The 27079-nt window shown below is 46.9% G+C and overlaps 1 protein-coding gene across 4 annotated transcripts in view; it reads left to right on the plus strand.

The window, feature by feature from the left end:
• The window catches only part of c19h12orf56 (chromosome 19 C12orf56 homolog), a 102823-nt gene that overhangs the window by 49091 nt on the left and 26653 nt on the right, over window positions 1–27079 (plus strand). For 3 of the 4 annotated variants that reach the window (XM_072485004.1, XM_072485005.1, XM_072485006.1), the window contains exons 6-11: window positions 3690–3834; window positions 13881–13987; window positions 14861–14950; window positions 19066–19192; window positions 20541–20615; window positions 26382–26459. In XM_072485004.1, coding sequence (XP_072341105.1) covers window positions 3690–3834; window positions 13881–13987; window positions 14861–14950; window positions 19066–19192; window positions 20541–20615; window positions 26382–26459 — 622 coding nt within the window. The remainder of the gene's footprint in view (window positions 1–3689; window positions 3835–13880; window positions 13988–14860; window positions 14951–19065; window positions 19193–20540; window positions 20616–26381; window positions 26460–27079) is intronic. The other variant, XM_072485007.1, reaches the window with a different exon arrangement.

Consider the following 27079-nt stretch of genomic DNA (forward strand, 5'->3'; position numbering starts at 1 on the left):
TCCCTCAATGACATGGCCAAGGGTTCGATCGCCAATGCAAACAACAGGGGGGACAGGGGGCACCTCTGCCTCGTCCCTCGGTACAGCCGAAAGTACTCCGACCTCCGGCGGTTCGTCACTACACTCGCCACCGGGGCTCGGTAAAGGAGCTTAACCCAACTGATAAACCCTCCCCCGAACCCAAACCTACGCAGCACCTCCCAGAGGTACTCACACTCTACTCGGTCAAAGGCCTTCTCCGCGTCCATATCTGCCACTATCTCCGCCTCTCCCTCCTCTGATGGCATCATTATCACGTTTAAGAGCCGCCGCACATTGGTGTTTAATTGCCTGCCCTTTACGAATCCCGTCTGGTCCTCGTGGATCACCCCCGGGACACAGTCCTCAATCCTCGTGGCCAGCACTTTTGCCAGCAACTTAGCATCCACATTGAGGAGCGAGATCGGCCTGTACGATCCACATTGCAGTGGGTCCTTGTCCCGCTTTAGGATCAAAGAAATCGTCGCTTCCGACATTGTCGGGGGCAGGGTCCCCTGCTCTCTTGCCTCATTAAAGGTCCTCACTAGTAGTGGGGCCAACAAGTCTACGTACTTCCTGTAGAACCCCACCGGGAACCCATCCGGTCCCAGGGCCTTCCCCGCCTGCATGCTCCCCAAACCCTTGCTCAGCTCCTCCAACCCAATTGGTGCCCCCAAACCAGCCACCTCTTGCTCCTCCACCCTCGCGAATCTCAGTTGGTCTAGGAATCGTCTCATCCCCTCTTCCCCCGCTGGGGGCTGGGACCTGTACAGCTCTTCATAGAAGGCCTTGAATACCTCGTTTATTTTCGTCGCACTCCGCACCGTGGCTCCCCTTCCATCTTTGACTTCCCCTATTTCCCTCGCTGCCATCCTCTTACGGAACTGGTATGCCAGCATCCGACTAGCCTTTTCCCCATACTCGTAGGTCACCCCCTGCGCCTTCCTCCACTGTGCCTCTGCCTTCCCTGTGGTCAACACGTCAAACTCCGTCTGGAGCCGTCTTTCCCCAAGTAATCTTTCCTCCGGGGCCTCTGCGTATCTCCTGTCCACTCTCAAAATCTCCCCCACTAACCTCTCCCTTTCCATGCCCTCTGCCTTCTCCCTAATGAGCCCTGATGGAGATTAGCTCTCCCCTGATCACCGCCTTCAACGCCTCCCATACCACCCCCACCCGCACCTCCCCGTTGTCGTTGGCCTCCAAGTACCTTTCGATGCACCCCCTCACCTTCCCACACACCACCTCATCTGCCAGCAGTCCCACATCCAGCCGCCACAATGGGCGTTGGTCCCTCTCCTCTCCCAGCTCCAGTTCCACCCAGTGCGGGGCGTGATCCGAAACGGCTATGGCCGAATACTCCGTCCCCTCCACCCTCTGGATGAGCGCCCTGCCCACAACAAAGAAATCTATCCGGGAGTAGGCTTTGTGCACGTGGGAGAAAAAAGAAAATTCCCTGGCCTGCGGCCTAGCAAACCTCCATGGGTCCACTCCCCCCATCTGACCCATAAACCCCCTAAGCACCTTGGCCGCCGCCGGCCTCTTTCCAGTCCTTGATGTGGAGCGGTCCAGTGCTGGGTCCAACACTGTATTGAAGTCCCCACCCATTATCAGGCCTCCTATCTCCAGGTCCGGAATGCGCCCCAACATGCGCTTCATGAATCCAGCATCTTCCCAGTTCGGGGCGTATACGTTTACCAACACCACCCACGTCCCCTGCAACCTACCGCTCACCATCACATATCGCCCTCCGTTATCCACTACGATAGTCTTGGCCTCAAATGACACCCGCTTCCCCACCAATATTGCCACCCTTATATTCTTTGCGTCCAGTCCACGCCACCCTCACCCTCCAGTCCCCCAGCCGGGGGACCCCCGCCCCGACCACCTCTTCTGTGTCCCATTCCCTTTCAGCCAGTGCAGCAGCAACCTTTTTCGCCCCTCCCGCCAGATCCCTGTCTAGCTTTTTTGCTCCCCCATATCACTCCCGTAGGTCAGCTGACCCCGGCTTCTCCTGCCGTCCAGTCCACGCCACCCCGTGTGGGAGTGTACCAATCAGTATGCGTTCCTCCATTCCCCTTCCCGCCTTTCTTCCCTCGCGCGGGAAAAACCCCGCGCTTTCCGAAGCCTACCCCGCCCCCTCTGGCGCAGCTCCTGTCGCGGCCTTGTCGTCTCTCTCCCCCAGCCCATGTAACATTTCCTGCGCGTGATTGACCCCCTATATACAACAACCATCACACATCAAACCTCAAACATCCCCCCCCCCCACCCTCACAAACCCTCAGTTTGAGTCCAACTTTTCGGTTTGTATGAAGGTCCACGCTTCAGGCGTTTCAAAATAATAGTGTTGGTCCTTGTGTGTGAGCCACAGTCGCGCTGGCTGCAGCATTCCGAATCTCACTCCTTTCCGGTGCAACACCGCCTTGGCCCGGTTGAAACCCGCTCTCCGCTTTGCAACCTCCGTGCTCCAGTCCGGGTATATTCGGATCTCTGCATTGTCCCACTTGCTGCTCCGCTCCTTCTTGGCCCATTTCAGGACCCTCTCTCTGTCCGTGAACCGGTGAAATCTCACCACCATCGCCCTTGGCGGCTCATTTGCCTTGGGCCTCCTCGCCAGCACGCGGTGTGCCCCATCCAGCTCCAGCAACCTCGAAGGCGCCTCCGCGCCCATCATCGTCCGAGCATCGTGCTCGCGTATGCCCCGGCATCGGCCCCCTCCACTCCTTCAGGGAGACCCAGGATCCGCAGGTTCTTTCTCCTCGACCTGTTCTCCAGGTCTTCGAGTCTTCCCGCCCACCTCTTGTGTAGCGCCTCGTGCTGCTCCACTCTCACCGCCAGGCCCAAGATCTCGTCCTCATTCTCACTCACTCTTTTCTGTACCTCCTGGATCTTTACCTCGTGGGCCTTCTGGGTCATCCCTAGTCCTTCAATTGCCGACAGCATAGGCGCTAGCATCTCCTTCCGCAGCTCCTCGAAGCAGCGCTTGATGAACTCCTGCAGCTCCGGCCCGCACTCCGCTTTGTCCCCGGCCGTCGCCATTTTGCTTTTCCCGCTGCTCCAATGCCGCTTTTTTGGCCGTTTCACTTCTGGTCCGGTCCATAAAAGTTGAAGGGGGACCTCTCTCTTCCCTTCCCCACGGGTTGTCTTAGAAAAAAATTCCGTTGGGGTTCCTCTAACGAGCCCAAAAGTCTGTGATCGCGGGAGCTGCCGAATCGTGCGGCTTAGCTCCGCATAGCCGCAACTGCAAGTCGGGGAAACCTCTTTTAAGTGTCCCCTAGTTCTAGTCTCTCCCACAAGGGGAAACATCTTTACAGCATTCACTCTGTCAAGCCCCCTCAGGATCTTATGTTTCAATAAGAGCACCTCTCATTCTTCTAAACTCCAATGGACACAGGCCTAACCTGTCCAACCTTTCCTCATAAGACAATCCCTTCATCCCAGGAATCAGTCGAGTGAACAGTACAATTATTCATAAGGTTACATAATATAACCTTTATAGATAAAATACAACAAAGTGCCTGACATTTTCAATTGAATTCCTTGTTGCAAGATTATATCTGTGTCTCCCCTTAAGATAACGCATTACCTTTGCTAGATGTTAAATTGACTGGATTTATATATATATTGAGAGCTTTCTGTGCACTCTATGATGAACCCGACCTGTGTTGTGCCAGTTCAGAGGAAATAAATAAGCTGTTCAGTCAACTGAGCGTAGAGCTACTGCACGGCAATAATCTACTGGAGCGGAGCTTCTCCCTGGTACAGGAGCTGAAAACAGCAGCTCGCAGGAACTTCACCATTAAAAAGCTCTTCTGGAAGGTAAGCCTCTCCTGTCGCCTCCCACCTTCTGTTCGGTTTGTAAAGCCAATGGTCCCATATGTCTTTTTTTTAAACAGTCCTCTCAATTTACCCTGCCCCCTTCAGCGGCTCATGAGACTAACCTCCACCCCCTGCCCAGGACTCGCTGTTTTTGCACCCCCTTTAAATTTCCACTATTTAATTTACTTTGCTTCTCCTCCCCCCACTTCACCACACCCATATTCTTCCGACTGAATTGTCGTCCCAATTATCAGCACCAAACTTCATTTGCCAGGTGTCTGCCCATGAAACCCGTTAGTCCATGTCCTCCGAAGGATGAAAGATTTCTATTACATGGGAAGACTAGAGATACTAGTTATGGGACGATTTAACAGAAGTGCTTAAAGTCTTGAAGGGTTTTGATGGCATAAATAAGGAAAAATCTGTTTCTAGTGGCAAAAGGGTTGGTAACCAGAGGGGACAGGCAGAACATGACTGGCAAGGGGCAGCATGAGGAATTATGGGGGCGATTCTCCGATATGGAGGCCAAGTGTTCGCGGCGTCGTGAACGCCGTCGCGTTTCACAATGGCGCGAACAGGGCCAGGGCACGACCTATTCTGGCCCCCACAGGAGGCCAAATGGGCGCCGCGCCAACCTGCGCATGCGCGGGGAACGTCTTACTGTTGCTCGTTTTAGCCTTAGTTTAATTGCTCTTGTTCTATCACCTTTGCTCTTGAGTCGCCAGGTATCTTTCTGATACCGCCATGTGATTCAAGTCCGAGTAATGATCAGTAATCCAACACACCACTTAGTAAGAGTTAATCAACGCACATTTATTACAGTAATCAATACTTATACATTAATTCTACTTCTAAGCTACTTCCTACAACTAACAGGCCAATATTTAACTTTGTAAATGGCCCACCAGGTCAGGGAAACGAATGGCCTTTCGTATGGGTTCTGAGCCTGCGGGATTCAAAGCGGGTACAGGTCGATAGTCAGGAGTGCCTATCTCGTAGCGAGCGTTGGAGTAAGACTTACGGTTCTCGCGGCTGTTGTAGAAGGTCAGCAGATTTTAAATGGGGGTTTGGCCATTCTAATCGGGAGTTAGCCATTTTAACTGGCTACATTACGCACGCCGGCCCCATACCAACATGGGGCCAGTGTTCTGGGGCCGCGTGCGGAAGGAGATAGGCCCGGGGGGCGGGGGGAGAGGCCGGCCCGCCAATCGGTGGGGCCCGATCGCAGGCCAGACCCCATCGGAGGCCACCCCGGTGAAGGAGCCCCCCGCGTTCCCGCAGAGTTCTCGCCGGCAGCGACCAGGGGTGGACGGCACCGGCGGGAACCTGTCGTGTCGTAGCGGCCGCTCGGCCCATCCGGGCCGGAGAATCACCGCCGCTGGTTTCCGGGGGGTGGGAGAATCGCGTGCGGGGGTCGGGGCAGCGTGGTGCGATTTGCGCGGCGCACCGGCGATTCTCCCACCCGGCGTGGGGGGGGGGGGGGGGGGGGGAGATAGCGCCCTATATTTTTACACAACGATTCGTTACAATCTAGAACTCAATGACAGAAAAGGTGGTGGAAGCAGATTCAATAATATTTTAAGAGAGCTGGCACGTGCAGGAGGGATCGAATGGCCAACTCCAGTGCTTTATCATTCTATAATTCTGGGGCGTTAATTTTAAAAACATTTTAGAGTACCCAATTATTTCTTTTTCCAATTAAGGGGCAATTTAGTGTGGCCAACCCACCTAACCTGCACATCTTTGGGTTGTGGGGGTGAAACCCACGCAGATACGGGGAGAATGCTGGAGCGTTCATATATTAATGAACCAGTTTCTTCTTTAAAGTCCTAAACATCGATTTTCACATCTGGGAGTCACTAGCTGACAATGGGGAAATGGCAGCATCGGCTGTGGGCTGGCTTGCGTCACCATGACAATCGGTGGCTACAGCGGATTGGTGACAGGTGCCAACACTGAAAACAACAACCCAGTGTCATACCTAGTAACCACCTCGTATGCAGAACTTGTGACAGAACCAGACTATCACGATTTGGCCACTTTAGCTGTCAGCAAAAGTACCTCATATGAACCCCCCCCCCCCCTTGCCTCCCCGCCCCAATTTGGTTAAACATCATCTTCTGTAGATGAAAGAAAACCAACAATGATTCATAAAAATACATTCTTATTATGCATTCTGTCTTTCAAATCCTCAGGATTTCCTACTGCATTTCAGAACCAACAGATTATCTGGTGCAGTCACCACTGCCTTTTAGAGAAAGAACGTGGGTCTATTTAATGTCTTCTGTGACCTGAGGATGAGCCAAAGCACTTTACAACCAATGGGTAGTATTACGATCCCAGACCAGACCCCAACAGTGGACAGGATACTGGACCGAAACCCCAATATTTTAGTTAACTTTGTAAGACTGTGCAGAAAGAATGATTCACTTCAGGAGTGATTGCATGAAGAAATGGGATTTGGTATTTTTAAAAACAAAGCTTTATTATGAATATCAAGCTCTAACTTCACACCTGAAAATAACATTACCCTTCGACCCTACTACTCAATTCACCATTAAATAACAAGAAAATACACTACAGCTCTCAATCCATCTTAAAATCAGCACGGCATAGAGTAATACTTGCTTCACAGAACAGATTTGGCTCCTGTTAGATCCCCTTCAGACTCTGGCTGAATATCTTCAAAAAGCTGGTTCACCGGCGTGTTTTGAGCTTTTCCCTTTTCCTCAGACAAGACTGCTATGCTTTAAATGTTATTACGCTTTTTTGGGCGGGACGGTGGCGCAGTGGTTAGCCCTGCTGCCTCACGCCGCTGAGGACCCGGGATTGATCCCGGCCCCGTTTGGATCTCATCCCCACAACCCAAATGATACGCAGTGTAGGTGGCTTGGCCACACTAAATTGTTCCTAAATGGATCCTCTAAACTTATTTTTTTAAATTACTCTTTTTAAAATATCTTTTTCTACTGTGAGAGAATTGTGGACTCCATGTCAGACATCAATTCTTTTCCAAAGCTTTCTCAAAATCTCTCTCTGAATTCCTTAGTTCTACCCAGCAATGACATAATCGCCCCAAGCTGAAAAACAAATGAACCAATAACTCCCCAGGTACTTCCCCCAGTCGAGTCACAGTGCATGAACCCAGACTGAGAAACACATTCCTCCAGTAAATTTAACCTACTGGCTCCTAAAATCCCCCAGGCCCTGCAAAACAAAATCATTTTTTGAATACCGAACACTGCAGTCAAACACACTATAACCCCAAACTTTAAACCCTTAAATTTATCAATGCTTAAAATCCAATATTCCTAAAACCCTCCATTCTTCACAGTAGTCATTGGAAATAGCAGTAGGAAATGACCACAGTTAATTTGCACACAGCAAGATCCCACGAACACCAATACGAGGATGAAGAGATAATCCTTTTTTATTAAGTGATATTGACTGAGGAATAAATGCATTTTATTCAAACTTGTATCAAAGTAGGTTACAGCAAATAAACACCCCGGGAAACATTCTTCCCAACAATCAACTATACAGTTTATACAGATTTTTCTCCTTTTTCACCCCCCCCCCCCCCCAATCTCTGAAACCCCAAATATCGCCACCAAAGGGTCCCCCTATTTTTCACAACCCTAAAACATGTGCGCATGATTCGCTGGCCCCCGCCCACACCTCTCACATTCATCTGCTACCCCCTGAAAGAACCCACTCATTCTCGCCCGAGTCATATGCACTCTGTGCACCACCTTAAACTGTATCAGGCTCATCCTTGCACAAGAGGAGGTCCCGTTTACCCTTCGCATACTCCATACTCCCCAATTGTGCAGTGCCTCACTCCATACTTCCCAATTGTTGACTGAGGACTAAACATTGGTCAGGATACAAGGGATAACTCCCCTACTCAAGATCGCTCCATGAGATCTTTTATATCCACGTGGGGGAGCAGATTTGGACACGACTTTAATTTTCAGGATAGCGAGCACTCAGCACCTGTCATCATGAGAGTCAATGGAGAGCTCTGCAGTCCTCCAGACACGGTGCTCCAGTGGTCGGTAGAGGCACTGCAGCATTGCACCTCCCTGTACCGCACTTCATATAAGGGGGGGTAAGAGATACCCGAGAGTTGGGGGGCGCCGAGCTCCCAGGTCCCTGACGGAAGAGCGCTCACAATCTGTAGGGGCCTTGAAGTTGAGATGCCCACGCCCCCTTCTTTCCCGCCTAAGATCGAAGGTGAGAACCTTTTCAGTTTCCCACCCTCGGTCATATGGCATTCGCCAGCTTAAAAATTGCGGATGTTTGGGAAAAGGCCCTTAAGTGGCCACGTGAGGGCTTTATTAAGCGCAAGGACGGGCGATGCCCTGGCTCCCCCACCATAAAATATTGTCTAGGTCGAGGCAGGCGGGATCCCGGAGGGAATCGTGTCCATGTTATTTTACACTCTTCCCACCCCCTGCCTCAGAACCCACTGGGTGGAGGAGCTTAAAATTCTGGCCAATGTCTAAGCCAAAAGACAGCATCGTCGACAGTGCAGCACTCCCTCCGTACAGCACTGAAGTGTCTGGTTTGATTTTCGTTTGGAAATCTCTGGACTTAGTCTTGAATCCATCACTTTCTGTAGACAAATGCAGCAGCTAATTTTGCACAACCAGCAATTTAACTACATTACCAGACAATCTATTATGGTGAGAGGTCAGTAGAGAATTCATGCAGCAAAAACCCTAGGAGAATTCAGGGCATCCTTTCTATGATCGCTTGAACAGGTGCACAGTGTTATGGTCTCCACGGAGACTGATAAACCTTTTTTATAAAATCACATTCGAACAGTGACAGACTGAAAGATCACCCAACAAGGTTTCAACTTTTAAGATGTTTATTGTGACAAACAAATTAAAAGTAACATGAAAACACTATTTTTGGTGGCAACTTATACTTTAGACTTTGCCCTTTTACTCTTAATGTACCGAAAATCCCACGCTATTGCAGCCACAGGCCACAGTTGTCCCAGCTTCCAACCGATTCACGTTTTGCCAAGTAATAACTTTGAGAGACCATCTCCAGGCAGTTTTTACAGAGTTCCCCAAATCCACTTCCAGCAGTAAAGCCTCTTACAATGAGTCCTGTCCATCCCCAGCGGCCAGCCAAACCAGGACAAACCCCCCGGGTTCTTTGCACGGCTACGGAATGCTTCTCTTCGATTAGAGACCATCTCCCTCCAGCATCCCAGTCACGGAGAATCCCAGCTTCTTCTCTCTGCTGACCACACCCACTGCCGTTCTTTTCCATTTTATTTTTTTTCACTTCTGCCCAAACGCTGGGAGACGAAAAGTCTATTCACTGTCAACAGCTGCCCTTGCCTTTGTACCCAGGTGTGAGAATTCTGCACCTTGCTCAACAAAAGAAAAGTGTGTTTTCAAAGTAACTGAAAACCTTGCATTTACATAGCACCGTTTACAACTTCATGATATCCAAAAGCACTTTCAGCCAAGAAAGTACATTTGAATTGTAGGAAATGTGCCAGCTAATTTAGGCACAGCCAAGCTCTCACAAAAATAAATATGTTAAGACACAGGAAGTGGAGTGGCCATTTGGTCTTGGATTCTACTCCACCTTTCAGCAAGTTCATGACTGATCCTCAACTTCATCTTCCGGTTTGGTCCCATATCTCTCAGTTATCTTGGACCCAAAATCTATTGACCTCTGTCTTGAATACGCTAAATGAGTGAACATCCACAGCTCTATAGGGTAGAGAATTCCAAAGATTCATAACCCTTTGAGTGAATAAATTTCTCCTGATCCTAGCCCTTAATCACCCAGATTTCCAAGCCCGGGGTGCTTTCACTAATTGCCTGTTTAATTGTAGTAAGATTTTGTTTTACTCTTGTACTCCATCCCTTGGGAAGAAGAGCTCATTTGCCTCCCTCGTTGCTTCCTGCACCGATGTGTTAACTTCCGTCGTTCATTGTCAAAGGCACCCCTTTCCCAGCCTTTCACCATTGGAAAAAAAGTTGTACTCATGCCGCTGAGGTCCCAGGTTCGATCCCGGCTCTGGGTCACTGTCTGTGTGGAGTTTGTACATTCTCCCCGTGTTTGCGCGGGTCTCGCCCCCACAACCCAAATATGTGCAGGGTGGGGGAATTGGCCACGCTAGATTGCCCCTTAATTGGAAAAAAAAGAATTGGGTACTCTCAATTTCTAAAAGAAAAGAAAAAAAATTGTGGCTCTTGTTTTAAAAAAAAAAAAAACATTCCCTACAAAATTGCTTAACTTTACACCTTGCCATGTTCTTACCCAACATGGCTATACCCCTCCACACTGTCAGTTACAGGCAAAATACTAGCATCTATTATTAGGAACAGCATAACAGAACTCTTAGCTTACCTTATTGAAACATTTACAATCTGCTTTTTTGTCTCTTGCCAGCTGACTCCGATATTCACTTTTCTCTTTTCTTATCAGCTTCTTGGATATCTATTGCTGAATGTTAAAATCCTCCCAATCCTCAGACTTTCTAATCTTTTTGGCCTCTACCTTTGCATCCAGAGGTCTTGCTGTGCAGTGAATAGTGTATCTGTCTCTGAGTTGGCGGTTCTGTGTTCAGGTCCCACCCCAGGACTAGATGGCCAAGAAAAATGTACTCCTAAGGAGAGTATCAACCTGCAAATTCTTCCAACATACGCCAATGGCAGGTGGTAAGAGCGGGAGAGATTCACAGTCAACCATATGATGGAGAGAAACTCGAGCTTCACTATCCATAGCTCCGGACTACAACATGAATGTAAAAATGCATGTTGCCACAACAACTCGGAGTCCCTGGGTGGGGAAACCTGCAGAGGGGGAGGGGGGTCACCTTCAGCAGAAGATCCCACCGCTGGAAACGGCTGCAAAATCTTGGCCCCTGAGTGAACTGTAACGCACTGCCAGCTTTGATCTAATACTATCTTTAAATCTTCTCAGTAACCACATTGGGCTACTTTTTCCTGTGGGGTGTTCATGCCTTAAAGGATTTAAATTTGTTGCAAATTAGGTAATAATGTTTGAATTGTTTGTCTATTGTCATGTCTTTTAATGGGACTTTTAAATCTACCTGAGCCAACGTCCCCTCAGGCCGACTGATGATCTGTTTTTTTTCAGTGATGTTGGATCAAGAACTTAGAACATAGAAAATACAGCACAGAACAGGCCCTTCGGCCCACGATGTTGTGCCGAACCTTTGTCCTAGATTAATCATAGATTATCATTGAATTTACAGTGCAGAAGGAGGCCATTCGGCCCTTTGAGTCTGCACCGGCTCTTGGAAAGAGCACCCTACCCAAACTCAACACCTCCACCCAACACCAAGGGCAATTTGGACATTAAGGGCAATTTATCATTGGCCAATTCACCTAACCCGCACATCTTTGGACTGTGGGAGGAAACCAGAGCACCCGGAGGAAACCCACGCAGACACTGGGAGGACGTGCAGACTCCGCACAGACAGTGACCCAAGCCGGAATCGAACCTGGGACCCTGGAGCTGTGAAGCAATTGTGCTATCCACAATGCTACCGTGCTGCCCTTAAGAACAAATAAATCTACACTATATCATTTTACCGTAATCCATGTACCTATCCAATAGCTGCTTGAAAGTCCCTAATGTTTCCGACTCAACTACTTCCACAGGCAGTGCATTCCATGCCCCCACTACTCTCTGGGTAAAGAACCTACCTCTGATATCCCTCCTATATCTTCCACCTTTCACCTTAAATTTATGTCCCTTGTAATGGTTTGTTCCACCCGGGGGAAATTTCTCTGACTGTCTACTCTATCTATTCCCCTGATCATCTTATAAACCTCTATCAAGCCGCCCCTCATCCTTCTCCGTTCTAATGAGAAAAGGCCTAGCACCCTCAACCTTTCCTCGTAAGACCTACTCTCCATTCCAGGCAACATCCTGGTAAATCTTCTTTGCACCTTTTCCAAAGCTTCCACATCCTTCCTAAAAAGAGATAAATATTGTTCAGGATATCAGGGATAGCTGTACTACTCTTCTTCAAAATAGTGTCTTGCAATCTTGTATATCCGTTTGAGAGAGCAGACGGAGCCTTGGTTTAACACTGGATCTGTAAGCTGGTACCTCTGCACTACCTCAATACTCCACTGAAGTGTCAGCCTTGATTTTGAACTCTTTTGTGTTTCCCCTTGATGGAGAGTCTAGGACCAGAGGGCATAACCTCAGATAAAGGGGTCACGCATTCGAGACAGAGATGAGAAGGAATTTCTTCTCAGAGGGTAGTGAATCTGTGGAATTCCTTACCGCAGAGGGCTGTAGACATTGGGCCGTTAAGGGTGCGCAAGGCTGAAGCAGCACGGTGCCGCAGTGGTTATCACTGCTGTCTCAAGGTACCGAGGACCCGAGTTCGATCCTGGCCCCGGGCCACTGTCAGTGTGGAGTTTGCACATTCTCCCCATGTCTGCTTGGGTCTCACCCCCACAACCCAAAGATGTGCAGGGGAGGTGGATTGGCCACGCTAAATTGCCCCTCAATTGGAAATTGGAAAAAAAAATAATTGGGTACTCTAAATTTTTTATCTTTAAAAAGTATGTTCAAGCTGAGATAGACTGATTCTATGATTTCTAATCAGTAAGGGAATTGAGGATTATGGGGATAAGGCGGGAAAGTGGTGTTGAGGATTATCATTTCAGATCAGTCATGATCTCATTGAATGGCGGAGCAGACTCAATGGGCCGAATAGCCCACTTCTGGTCCCATATCTCATGGTCTTGTTCCTGTGGTCTCTTTTTAAAAGAATTTAGAGTACCCAATTCATTTTTTCCAATTAAGGGACAATTTAGTGTGGCCAATCCACCTAGCCTACACACCTTTGGGTTGCGGGGGCGAAACCCGCGCAAACACGTAGAGATTCTCCACACAGACAGTGACCCAGAATCGAACCTGGGACCTCGGCGTCGTGAAGCAGCAGTGGTGAATCACTGCGCCACCGTGCTTGCCCCTTCTTGTGGTCTCTTAAGACCCTGGAGCAGGGCTTGAACCTGTTACCTTCTGACTCTTTGAGACGATTGTGCGACCAATTGAGCCATAGCTGGTTCTTGGATGTATAAAAGAGCATATTAGTTTTGGAATATTTTGCATATTACTTTTTGTTTGAACACTAGATTTTCACAATGTTGTGTTATGCTTCTTTGTGTAGCATAAGCTGCTTCCTTGATGTATGCTTTGACAAAGGAAGGTCCAGACTTTGTAATGAGTTCAATATGTTTATTGAACTATTAACACAGTTCTTAAATGAGTTCGACTCTCTGCTAATCTAACTCTAGTAACTCAGTCTAACTAAACCAGTCTGCTCTAAGCCACGTGCTGGGTGTGATGTTTCTGATAACCCTGATGTACTCTCTAGTTGTGGGTCTGTGGAAAGAGACAGAGCATATGTGCCCTGTCCTTTTATATGGGTTGTGTAATGCCCCCTTGTGGTAATGCCATCTCTGGGTGTCCTGATTACCCATTGGTTGTGTCCTGTTGTAATGACCCATTGGTTGTATGTCTGTGTGTCATGACATCTCTGGTGCTCCCTCTAGTGTTTACTTAGACATAGAATAGACATAGAATTTACAGTGCAGAAGGAGGCCATTCAGCCCATCGAGTCTGCACCAGCTCTTGGAAAGAGCACCCGACCCAAGGTCAACACCTCCACCCTATCCCCATAACCCATTAACCCCACCCAACACTAAGAGCAATTTTGGACACTAAGGGCAATTTGTCATGGCCAATCCACCTAACCTGCACATCTTTGGACTGTGGGAGGAAACCGGAGCACCCGGAGGTAACCCACGCACACACGGGGAGGATGTGCAGACTCCGCACAGACAGTGACCCAAGCCGGAATCGAACCTGGGACCCTGGAGCTGTGAAGCAATTGTGCTATCCACAATGCTACCGTGCTGCCCACTAGTTGTAGTGTATTTACATTAACCCCTTGTGTATATACAGAGATGCATATCACCACAGATTTTCACTAAAGACTTGATGTTTTGATTTGTCCACAGTCAAACGACTTGTATCCTTTTCTTATCAGCAAACTTCAGGAGCACTTGCCAAAGTTTGAGAATCCCAGCACCCAGCAAGATGAGCGCAAAATGGCAGACGACCTGCAGTAAGTAACATGTTTCTCTGGATTTAAGCTCCAGTACAAAAGCTTTTTGAAGCCAATCCATATTTGCAACAAATTCCCATTACTCTTATTTGCAAATCAAAGCTCACAATAGAGGGAACATGTAAAGCAACAGGATAACAAAGTCCTGCTGCAAGGCTCTGGTGAGAGCGAACCCGGAGCACGGTGTCCCGTTTTGTGTACAGCAGTGGGCTTAAAGGGATAGGCCAAGCTCAGCGCAGCTGCAGATCTCAGAGTGCCTGTGAATAATGTCTTGGGAAAGAATTGGAAATCTGAAATAAAAGTAGAAAACGCTGAAAATACTCGGTAGGTTATGGGAGCACCCGTAGAGAGAGAGAGACAGTTAACATTTCAGGTCAGTGATCTCTCAACAGAACCGGAAAAAAGTTAGAGATGTATCAGGTTTTAAGAAGTACAGAGGCATCAAAAGTGAGGGAGAGGAAAAAAACAAAAGGGACAATGGCGCAAGGCAAAAGAAGGTGTTAGTGAGCTAAGTAACAAAATGAAAGATGGGTCTAAAGAAGGTGCGAATGGGAATGGAACAATTATTACCAACATCGGGCTGACAAAATGCAGCTTGGGCTTATGATCTGAAATTGTTGAACTCCGTGTTGTGGCCGGAAGACTGTAAAGTGCCTAGCGGAAAGATAAGGTGCTGCGACTGGAGCTTTGTGTTGAGCTTAATTGGAACAGTGCACATGGGCGAGGACAGAGAGGTCAGAGTGGGAGTGGAGCGAAGAATTAGAATGACGGGCAAAGTCGAAGTTGAGGGTCACGCTTACAGACTGTATGGAGGTGTTCCACCAGGGGAAGATGTCAATATTAACTGAAATATGATTTCTTTTGTCTGCTTAGGTTTTGTATTTTGATCGTAGAGACGTTAGGCGTCATGTTCAGGGAGACGGAAACAGAACCAAAACGTCTGACTCTTCTGAACACTAAACGGTACGTGTGGTACCAGTGGTTCTCACCCAATGAGAAGAAAGCTTGATTGGCAAAAGCACCTGTTCAAACAGAGTTTCCTATTTGAAATTTACATCACCTACAAGTCAGAAATGTGATGGAAGGCTTCACACGCCCCTAAATGAACGAGGTTGTGGTGCAGTGGTCATGTCATTGGACTAGCTATCCTGAGGCCCTGGCTAATGTTCTGGCAACACAAGTTCAATCCCACCACAGCAGCTGAATTTGAAATCAACTAATCAAAATCTAGAATGAAAAGAAATAGTCGGGTTAGCCCTCCAGCCTCACGGCGCCGAGGTCCCAGGTTCGGTCCCGGCTCTGGCTCACTGTCCGTGTGGAGTTTGCACATTCTCCCCGTGTTTGCGTGGGTTTCGTCCCTACAACCCAAAAATGTGCAAGCAAGGTGGATTGGCCACACTAAATTGCCCCTTAATTGGAAAAAATGAATTGGGTACTCTAAATTTATTTTACAACATGAAAAGAAATAGTCTTGGTAATAGTGTCCATGGAAGCGATTGTCATAAAAACCCATCTGGTTCACTAATGCCATTTTGGAAGGAAATCTGTGATACTTACCTGGTCTGGCCTACATATGATTTCAGCAATGTGATTGAATCTTAACTGCCCTCTGAAATGGCCTTCTAAACACTCATTGTATCATACTGCTGCAGAGTCTAAAAAGGCATGAAACCAGGTGGACCACCTGACATTGACCTAGACACTGGAAATGACAACAGCACACCCAGTTCTGTTAATCATGTAAAGTCCTTCCTGCTAACATCTGGGGGCTTGTGCCAAAATTGAGAGAGCTGTCACACAGACCTGACTAGTCATACTCATGGACAATGACCCAGATATCACCATCCTTAGTTATGTCCTGTCCCACCAACAGGACAGACCCACAAGAGGTGGCAGCACAGTGCTTATACAGCCAGGGGAGGGAGTTGCCATGGGAATCCCCAACATTGATTTTGGACCCCATAAAGTCTCATGGCATCAGGCCAAATATGGGCAAAGAAACCTCCTGCTGATTACCAACCACTGTCCCACCCCTCAGCTCATGCCTCCTCCATGTTGAATACCACTTGGAAGAAGCTCTGAGATGGCAAGGGCACAGAATGTAGTCTGGGTGGGAGATTTCAATGTCCCATTATCTAGAGTGGCTCGGTAGCACCACCACAAACCGAGCTAGCTGGGTCCTAGCTGCTAGACTAGGACTGGGGAAGGTGGCGAGGGGACCAACCAGAGGGAAAAACGTACTTGACCTCAACCTCACCAAAATACCTGTCATAGGTGTATCTCCCCCTGACAGTATCGGTAGGAGTAAGCATCGCACAGTCCTTGTGGAGACAAAGTCTAGTCTTCACATTGAGGATACCCTCCATCGTATTGTGTGGCACTACCACCGTGTTAAATGGGATAGACTTCAAACAGATCTAGCAACTCAAGAAAGGGCATCCATGAAGCACTGTGGGCCATCAGCAGCAGAATTTTACTCGACCACTATCTGTAACCTCATGGCCCAGCATCTCCCCCGCTCTACCATTAGCACCAGGCCAGGGGATCAACCCCGATCAGCGAAGAATGCAGGAGGGCATGCTAGGAGCATCACCAGGCATATCTAAAAATCAGGTGTCAACCTGGCCCAACTACAACACAGTACCAATTCCGTGCGAAATAGAGGAAGCAGCACAGCTAGGCCATCCCACAACCAACGGATCAAATTCAAGCTCTACAGTCCTGCTACATCCGGCTGGAATGGTGGTGGACAATTAAACAACTCGCGAGAGGAGGAGATTCCACAAATAACTCCATCCTCGATGATTGGAGAGCCCAGCACAGCTGTGCAAAAGCCAACACTGAAACATTCGTAACGAACTTCAGCCAGAAGTGCCGAGTGGATGATCCATGTTGGCCTCGTCCTCCTGAAGACCCCAGGTGTCAGTTTTTGGCCAATTTAATTCACTCACATGATATCAAGAAACGGCTGAATGAACTGGATGCTGCAAAGGCTATGGGCCTTGACAGTATTCTGGCAATATACTGAAGTCTTGTGCACCAGAACTTGATGCACCCTCGGCCAAGCTGTTCCAGTACTGTAACAACACTGGCATCTACCAACAATGTGGAACGTTGTCCAGGCAGTACTGTCCACAAAAAGTAGGACAAATCCAACCCAGCAAATTACCGCCCCATCAGTCTACTCTTGGGCATGAGTAAAGTGATAGAAAGGGTTATTGACAGTGCTGTCAAGCGGCACTTACTAGAAACAACATGCTTATGACACAGTTTGGGTTCTGCCATTGCCACTCAGCCCGTGACCTCATTATAGCCTTGGTCCAAACATGGACCAAAGAGCTGAACTCCTGAGGTGAGAGTGACTGCCTTTGACATCAATGCCACTTTTGACTGTGGCATCAAGAAACCCTAGCAAGACTGGTGTCAATGGGAACCAGGTGGTTGGAGTCATAGCGAGATGGTTGTGTTTGTTGGAGGTCAACCATCTGAGTCTCAGGACATCACTGCAGGAGTGGTGCTGCACCGGCTCTTGGAAAGAGCACCCTACCCAAGGTCAACACCTCCACCCTATCCCCATAATCCAGTAACCACACTCAACACTAAGGGCAATTTTGGACACTAAGGGCAATTTATCATGGCCAATCCACCTAACCTGCACATCTTTGGACTGTGGGAGGAAACCGGAGCACCCGGAGGAAACCCACGCACATACGGGGAGGATGTGCAGACTCCGCACAGACAGTGACCCAAGCCGGAATCGAACCTGGGACCCTGGAGCTGTGAAGCAATTGTGCTATCCACAATGCTACCGTGCTGCCCATAATTGTCTGGGTGAGTGCAGCTCCAGCTCTCAAGATGCTCGACACCACCCAGTACAAAGCAGCCGACGAGTGATACCCCTTCCACCACCTTAAACACGCATTCCCTCCACCATTGACACGTAGTAGAAGCAGTGTGTACCATCTGCAAGATGCGCTGTAGCAATTCGCCAATGCTTCTTCGACAGCTCCTTTCAAATCCACCATCGCTACCATCTAGAAGGGCAAGGACAGCAGATTTTAAAAATCAGGCAGTCTAGTAGCTCATATATAACTGTACCCAGTCATAAATGTTGACGCCCACCCCATGGTCAAGGAGTAGCAGGACAATGTCGGTGTATCCCTGGATGCTAGCCAGTGATAGTGTGCTCTCCTGCTCCTGCGCCAGAGTGAGTGGATCAGCACCCTGTGACAACAGTAAGTTGAGCTTATGTCAAAGTTTCACGTAAATCATTTCATTCAAGACATTCTGCTTATTCATATGGAATAGTTCTGTTCCGATTCTAATTTTTCTTTCCTTGATGTACAGTTTCATTAGACACTGGCAGGGTCCTGGTTTCTCACCCAATTGGCTATTCTTTGTCTGTCTGTGTGTCAGCCTAAATGGTTATTCAACCGTGCAGTGCTTCACAATCAAACATGGTTAAACAGTGATTAGCACTGTTGCTTCACAGCGCCAGGGACCTGTGTTTGATTCCCAGCTTGTGTCACTGTGCAGAGTCAGCACGTTCGCCCCATGTCTGCATGGGTTTCTTCCGGGAGCTCCTGTTTCCTCCCACAAGTACTGAAAGACATGCTGTTAGGTGAATTGGATATTCTGAATTCTTCCTCAGTGTACCCGAACAGGCACCGCCGGGATTTTCACAGTAACTTCATTGCAGTGTAAATGTAAGCCTACTTGTGACAATAATAAAGATTATTATTATGATCCTCGCCAAGACTTAGAGTCTTGCAGTTATATCGGCTGCTCTTTCATGGCCGCTAGGTCAAAATACTGGATCTCCCTCCCTAACTCTTGATCCTTGACTCTTAAATGCCCTCGGGGATGGGCAATAAATGCAGGCCCAGCCAGCAATGGCCACATCCCATGAATGAATAAACTGCACTGCGGGTGTGCCTACACCACAAGACAAATTGGGCAATATGTTCTTGATGATGGGAGATTAAACGTGACCTGAAGGAAGCTTCTAGCATCCTGCATGACAATGGGTATTTAGGAAAAGACTTTATAATGAGTGTTTTTTTGTTTCCACCTACTAGAGATATGTCTGTCATGAACTTACTGAAGATTTTATTAAATGGACCACAGATTCTCAATCCATCACATGCAGTTGGTATCAATATGCCAGCCGCATATGAAATTTCAGCCAGCTTTCAAGATGTTGAGGTAAGCCTCTATAGTCTCCAGCCGTATCAGAACTCTGCACTCCTACAATTCTGGCCTCTTGTGCATCTCCGATTTTAAAAAATTGTTCCACCATTGGCTTCACTTTCAGCTACCTAAACCCTCTGAAATGCAATCTTTAAACCTCTCCCAATCCACCTTTGAAATGCTCCTGAAAACCTTACCTCGGAGTTCTTGTGGTGCAGTGGATAGTGTCCCTGACTCTGAGCCAGAAGCTCTGTGCCAAAGTCTCACGCCAGGAACTGATGTCAGAGGAAGGTGCATCCATAATGCAGCCAAACAGCCGGGCATCAGCTTGCAAATCCTTCCAACACACACCAATGGTACTGGTAAGAGTAGGAAAGATTCCCCTTTCGAAATGTAATGGAAAGGAATTGGAGCCTCTGTACCGGACAAGAACCTAGAAGCACTTTTAAATTGTAAAACTGTGAGGAAAGGATACTTCTCTTCAGGAGTCTTTCCACTGCCCATTATCTTTTATAATAAAACAAACTTTATTCTTAACAAAGGATTAAACGCATTAACATCACAGAAAATAGCTTAATGGTTAAACAATTCTTAACAACCAAAGAAAACACTTTAAATTCTAAAACTGCTCCCAGTAAATCCATTGGAATCGGCTGACCCAGCGTAACAGACCAGGGAATCTTAAACCTCTGGTGAGTTACGTCCCAAACTATACATGTGAGAGTTTCCTCTATCACATAAACGCTGGAACAGTTCAATAATATCAGGCCCCATTACTCATTACGAGATTCCATCCATTGTAAAGTAAAGTCGCCTTAGTCCCAGATGATCATAGGCTGCTTTCCCCTTTGAGGGTGGTGGTTTAACCTGAGGATCACCACACCTCAGGAGAGGGGCAAGGTTGAGAAGACAGGGTCTTCACGAATAACCTCAGCTGGTACGGGAATTGAACCCACGCTGCTGGCCTCGCTCTGCGTCACGAGCCAGCTGTTCAGCCAACTGAGCTAGACCGGTTTCCATCCCTTGTGCTGGTTTGAAGGCTCCTCACACTGAGCTCATTTTCTTAGGACAACGGACACTCTTTGGCATGTTCCTGAAGTTTCTTCAGATCAACAATATTCAATTTACTAAGAAACTTACTGGTGTACACAGATGAAAGTTGGAAACGGCTCAGTATGGTTGTCTTTTGACATATTTTGAGTGAGTTCCAAGACCAAAGTGACTTGAGGATGGGAGCAGTAATAGGTGTGATTGCGTCCATGCAGGCAGGAGGTATGGCCCCTGAATGCAGTGATGCTGTACGGTCAGTTTGTGAAGCTGCTAAACAGTGGAATTTAATTAATAGTGCTTTCGGCCTTTGCAGTTACAGAAACTACAGCTGGAGTACGGTGTCGCAGTGACAGCGGTTGTGTATGAAATTTTCCTCATAACTCACCAGGTGAGTGCATAACATCAGCTAGCTTCTCACTTTATTACCTGCATTAAGCAAGCTATAATATAAATGCACAGGGTTGGTTAGCTCAGTTGGCTGCATGGCTGTTTCTTGATGCAGAGTGGACCTCGTACCTCTATGTGAAGACAAACGTGTGCGTGTGTATTTATTTATCTGGAACCCCTTTTTGTTAACAACTCATTTACTTTTTTTTCCCATTAAGGGGAAATTTAGCGCGGCCAATCCACCTACACTGCACATCTTTGGGTTGTGGGGGTGAGACCCATGCAGACACGGGAGAATATGCAAACTCCACATGGACAGTGACCCCGGGCCGGAATCGAACCCGGGTCCTCAGTGCCGTGAGGCAGCAGTGCTAACCACTGCACCATCCTGCAGTGTAGGTGGATTGGCCGCTCTAAATTTCCCCTTAATGGGGAAAAAAAAGTACCTAATTTAGTTTAACAAAAATTCCCTTCTCTACTTTTAGACGAACAGCTCACTATTTAATCCAATCCTGACCCCCTTAAAGTCAACAGCTTTTTAACATAGTAGCATTATTGACTTAACGATACCAGACCTGGCCCAGCAAACATTGTTCAGTTGTTTGACTGAGAATTACATCCTGGCTCCTGTCTTACCTCCGAGTGTCCCAGGGCTTGCTGGCTTGTAGGAAGCTGGCTTCCTTGAGACTCTTTCTTGCAGATTCTGTTTTATTGCACCTTCCCACTGCAGGCAAATCACACTGAAACACCAAGCTGCCTGGTCAGTTTCAAATCATTTCAAAGGAAGCTGCTTAGAATCAGAAAATGGAGGCATTTAGTCCGTGCCAGTTCTTCTCTGCAAATGCAAATCAGCGAGCCCCTCTTTTTTCCCCCCGCCCCCCTCCCCGAGCCCTGCAAATTGTTTCTCTCTAGCTGCATAACCCACTCCGCTTGCAAAGCCATGATTGAATCCATACTCCCCAAATCCTAACATCCCAGATCCTAACCACTCGCTGCATTTAAAAAAAACTTTTCCTCTTTGCCTTCGAGTCTTTTGCCAATCACTTTTTAAATTCCTGTCTTTTGATTCTTGTTAATAATATTGGAACAATCCCCGAATGTATGTGAGTATATATAATGTGTGTGTATGGCTGTCTATATATATTTTATATATATATATATATATATATATATATACACATGCAGATATATGTATATACAAACATACATATCTATTATATGTATACACACGTGTCTATTTTTTCCAGCTCCTGTTGATTTTTTTCTATTCTCTTACAGTTCTGCACAAATGTACTTTTAACTTCAATCCTTCTCAATATTCAGAAAGAAAACTAATTCCAAATCTAGATTCTTGGCTTAAGTTGTAAGGGCATAAAGCCAGAATATGCAAGTCAGTTGCTATGGCAACCTAAGCAATAATATTAGTACTAAGAGAAATGTAATAGACCCTATACTCTTGTATAGTCTTTATCCCTTGGACAGTTATTTGATCTGTCACAGTTAGAAATAATTACAATCCGAAAATAATCGTCCATTGTTGTTAATATTGGCTTAAAGACTCAAAGTAATAATTGTGTCATCCATCCACTTCGTGATGAAGGATTTTGTTTCAAACTTATTCATGATTTGTTGTAATTCAAAGTTGAAGAACAACAAGTGACTTTTATTAATATTTAGAAATGTTACACACAGCAGTTCAACTTCAGACTTTCATCTTCAGTTCTTTGACTGGATCCGCCTGGTTCAAACCAGCTGTCTGATTGAAACAGGGTGTCTGTTAGTGGAAAGACAATTTATGATGTTTTACGTTACATGCCAAGGCCTAGTCCAATCTGATTGCCCAGTGGAATGCGACTCCTTGCTCCTCTATTCCAGTGTCAGCTCGGGTAACCAACTTGGGTTGAATTAATTTTTGGAGGTTTTATCATTTTTCCAACACCCTGAATCCTTTGCCCCTCCCCACGAACCTTGGCATTGGCTGCCCAACATGTCAATCATCATGACGGTCCACCTTCTCACAGCCAATTTTGAAAATGAACAGGCACTGGTGGCAGAATTTCCAATGACCTGTGGGAGTGTCTCCCCCCCCCCCCCCCCCCCCCCCCTCCCTCCCTCCCCCCCACGCCCGGGAGAGCAGAAAACAGGATGGATATCCGGTTGGGCCGGCTTCAAGACATGCTCCCACCTCCATAGGATTTTGCAGGAAGCAAGATGATGGCAGGATCCGTTACCCAAACAGCCACAACAAAGTAGCCAAGAATTCTGCTGACAGTGTGGCATTCTCAGCTGGCTTACTTGGCATCCTTCGAACAAGGAGAGTGTCTACGAAATAGTGGTGGCCATCCTGTGGTAGGACGAGGGGCCCATTGGATCTGGAGGTTCCATTCAATGGGGAAGGAGCTGCACTAATAAATGCCACGACCGGGTCAGTACCCGCTTACAATGGACCACTTTCCCTCTCCTGTCCAATGCTCCCAACCCCTTTGGCCCTTCTTATAACCCTTTCTTATGGAAAGCCATAATGCGATCTCACTGAAGAAAGGGGGCTCAGGCATTGCTCAGGCATTGAACATATTCAACTGTCGATAGATTTTCGGATACTAAGGGAATTAAATATTCTTGGGATAGTGTGTGAAGATGAAATTCAGGTGGCAAATCAGGTGTGATCTTACTGAATGGTGGGGAAGGCTCTAAGGGCCGAATGGCCTACACCAGCTCCTATTTTCCATGTTCTAACATGGCATTGAAACATACTAATATAAAGACTATTTAGTAGTGATCACAGTTTATCATTAAAGGTGGTGCAAGGTTTTGTGCAAAGACCTAGAAAAGAGGCCTGGCTTTAGTCTGAAATTGTTGCAGAGCACAGACTATTCTCAGGATGGCGAAGAAGATTAATTATAAGGGACTATCTTGCTTACAGAGACTTCACATGGAAGAAAGGTCACACAAATTATAATCTTTTTCAGAGCGTGTTTACCTTGGCAAAGGGGGTAAAAATGCTTCAAAGGGATATCAAACTTATCATTCAGATTAATGAGTTCAATTAAGTTTGAATAAGGTGAGACAGGGCTCACAAATCTGAATATTTTAATGATGCTCAGTTATAAATGTTAGACATAACTGAATTTCACTGATTCTAACTGGCTCTCAGCAGCTGGACTGTTTCAGGAGTAATTCTGGATTAGGATCTAGTATTAACTTGGACCTAACTAAATTCCTAAATTAATGATTGAATAGTACTTAATGGACATGTACTGTGTTTCATGTTCCCGAATTGTTGCAGGGGTTCAGAACTGTGAAAAATTAACACATTCGAACGTGCAGTAAAAATACACCATGGGCCAGGTTTTCAAAATTCCTGGCTTAGACCCTGCATCACCAATGCATTGCTCACATGACACTACTTTGATATGGTAATGTCATAATTGGGCAGGAAGTGAGCTCAGTGTCCAGTTAGTCGCCCTGAGTGTTGCCAGGAGATGGGAGCTGCCTGTAGAGTGCCAGGAAAGAAGTCTGATTGCAGGCATGATGGGGTCTGCTGCTGCCTTAACGAAGACAGCAGGTAGAACATGGGAGGACCAGCAGTTAACATAAAGAAAGTGGCCATGCTACCCAAAAAAATGTAATGCACATGATCCAGTGCAAGATCCCCCAGGTTTTAAAGGGAGATAGTGGTACTGTGACATCTGATTAGTAACACAGGCAAATATTCTGGCAATATAGGTTCAAATCTGCTCACAGCAGCTGGTGGAATTTCCAATTAAAAATTTTTTTTTGAATGCCCAATTATTTATTTTCCAATTAAGGGGCAATTTAGCCTGGCCAATCCACCTCCCTACACATCTTTGGGTTTTTGGGGGTGAAACCCATGCAGGCACAGGGAGAATGTGCAAACTCCACACAGACAGTGACCCAGGGCCGGGATTTGAACCTGCGTCCTCAGCGCCTTAGGCAGCTGTGCCACGTGCCGCCCGATGTGGAATTTAGAATTTGATTGTCTAGTCTCTGCAATGGTGAGCATGAAACTATCAACGACTGTCATAAAAACCCATCTCATTCACTCATGTCCTTTAGAGAAGGAAATCTGCCATTCACTCCTGGCCTGGCTGACGTGACTCCAGATTCTCGGCAATGCAGTTGACTCTTAACTGACCTCTGAAATAGTCTAAAAACACTCAGTTAAAGGGCAGTTAGGGATGGGGAACAAATCGCCTCGCCAGCAATGCGTACATCCTATGAGAGAATACAATTTTTTTTAAATGCCATTGTTTAAAAGCAAACGTTCAATTCTTGCCTTGAAGCAGACAGCAATCAGCACCAGATTGTATGCGCTCACCAAATTCGGCATTGAAAATTAACAAACATCTCAGGAACTTAATGGACCATTAATTGGAAGAGTGCGGGTTGCCTATTTTACGCCCCTCCCTCCCCGGCGCTCTCCCTCCCCGGCGCTCTCCCTCCCCGGCGCTCTCTTTGGGAAAACGTGAGGTGGGTCCCAGAGGGGACAAGGTCCAAACATTCCTCGGGGAATGTGATTTATAAATTATGCTCACAACGGATCATGACCCTACTTGCTATTGAAAATCCAGTCTCCAAAAGTGACCGCTGCAGTTTAACCCTCATTAATGTGTTAATGCAGAGTTAATTCAGATTCAGTGTCAATGAATTGGTACTATTAGATGTAAAGTACAGATCACTGAGGGATTAAAGGATGGACAAGGGTTATGGGGGGCAAACAGGAAAGCGGAGTGGAGATTGCAGGTAAATAAGCCGTGATCTTATTGAATCATAGAGCAGGCTCGAAGGGCCGAATGGTCTACTCCTACTCCTGTGTTCCTATTATTCGACAAAGAAACTTTATCATCATCAATTAAATTGTTGTGTTTCTGAGAAAAAAGAAAAATTTCTTCAATATCTACAGGAAATGCTGGAAAGTGTTAGCCTGTTCTTGATGTCTAACAATTGTCACAGTGTGAAGACATATTTTGTGGAGCTGATTATGGGGTTAGACTGATTTTTGTATAAATTGACTTCTCTACACAAGTGGCCATGAGACCTTTAATTTCCAAATAGTTGCTGGTTATCTTTAAGCCACCTGATGAATGAGATGCTTGATTGCTGGCTGAACAGTGGTCGAGCAGAGGACACCGATTTAAGGTGCTTGGCAAAAGTGCAAGAGGTGACTCAAGGAAAAACTATCTTTACTGAGCGAGGGAGTAGAAATTGGAATGCACTGCCTCATAGGGTGGCGTAATGGGATTCAGCGGAAGCTTTCAAAATGAGAGTAGGATAAATTCTTCAAGGAGAAAATAAAATGCAGGGATATGGGGAAAGAGAGGGGCAGTGACATTAAATGGATTGGCCTTCCAGAGAGCCGTCGCAGTTTCAACGGGCGGAATGGCTTCCTGTGTGTTTAACGATTCTATAAAAGCACAGTGAAGCCCCATTGATGGGTAGATTCCCGGTTGGTCTGTTCCCTTGGTTTGAGTGGGCTATCTATCATGGCAACAGCTGGCACCACAGTTGGGTTTGGGCTGGCAATGAGAACACCGGTACAGTTCCCTCTTTGTACACCGTCCCGTAACTTGTGCTGATACAGATCAGACACAAAAAGTAATCACTTGGATCAGATACTGAACAGGAATCAACACTCTAGGGGAAGGAGGAAAGAAAATGGGCAAGATCATAACTTTTATATCTCAATCTCAAAAGTAATGCATTTAGGAACAGGATTAGCTCCATTCTTTTAATTTTCCCTTTGCAGGGAAACTGGGGATCAGCATCCGGAAACTTGATGACAGTTGGACAGTTGATGGCTGCGCTACAAAAACTTCCTTCCATGGTAAGCATTGTTGGGTGTTGGGCAGCGTGGTAGCACAGTTGCTTCACAGCTCCAGGGCCCCAGGTTCGATTCCCGGTTTGGATCATTTCTGTGCGGAGTCTGTATGTATTCCCTGTGTGTGTGTGTGTGTGGATTTCCTCCGGGTGCTCCGGTTTCCTCCCACAGTCCAAAGATGTGTGGGTTAGTGGATTGGCCACGGGGAAAAAAAGGCATTGCTGGGTGTTTACCTTAACCTTCAGTGACACTAATCCCTCCAGGGTGGTTTGAGTTGAATGAGCAACCGACACCACATTAGCAATGAATGTGCCAAGCAGGTATGATTCAAATAAAATGCTTGAGCCTCGTGGATTAGAAAGGGAGTTTATAGGAACTCCAACATGTCTGATTTATGGAGGAGCTTCTGGTCTGTTTTCTAAATTATGTCTGCGTAATACGCAAAAATAATAAAGTTCAGGAAATTAAATCTGGGGATCTTATCTTGAGGCTGTTATTTTATGAGAGTAGATGTGGATCCATCACAGTAAGACATAGTCAGAGAGATACTTTGATATAAGCAAACTACCTTTATTTCCCAAAGTTTCTCTACTACTATGTTGTACACCCAGGTCTTCACTCCCATA

This window comes from Scyliorhinus torazame, chromosome 19 (genome assembly GCF_047496885.1).
Source record: "Scyliorhinus torazame isolate Kashiwa2021f chromosome 19, sScyTor2.1, whole genome shotgun sequence".
NCBI classification, from domain to species: Eukaryota; Metazoa; Chordata; class Chondrichthyes; order Carcharhiniformes; family Scyliorhinidae; genus Scyliorhinus; species Scyliorhinus torazame.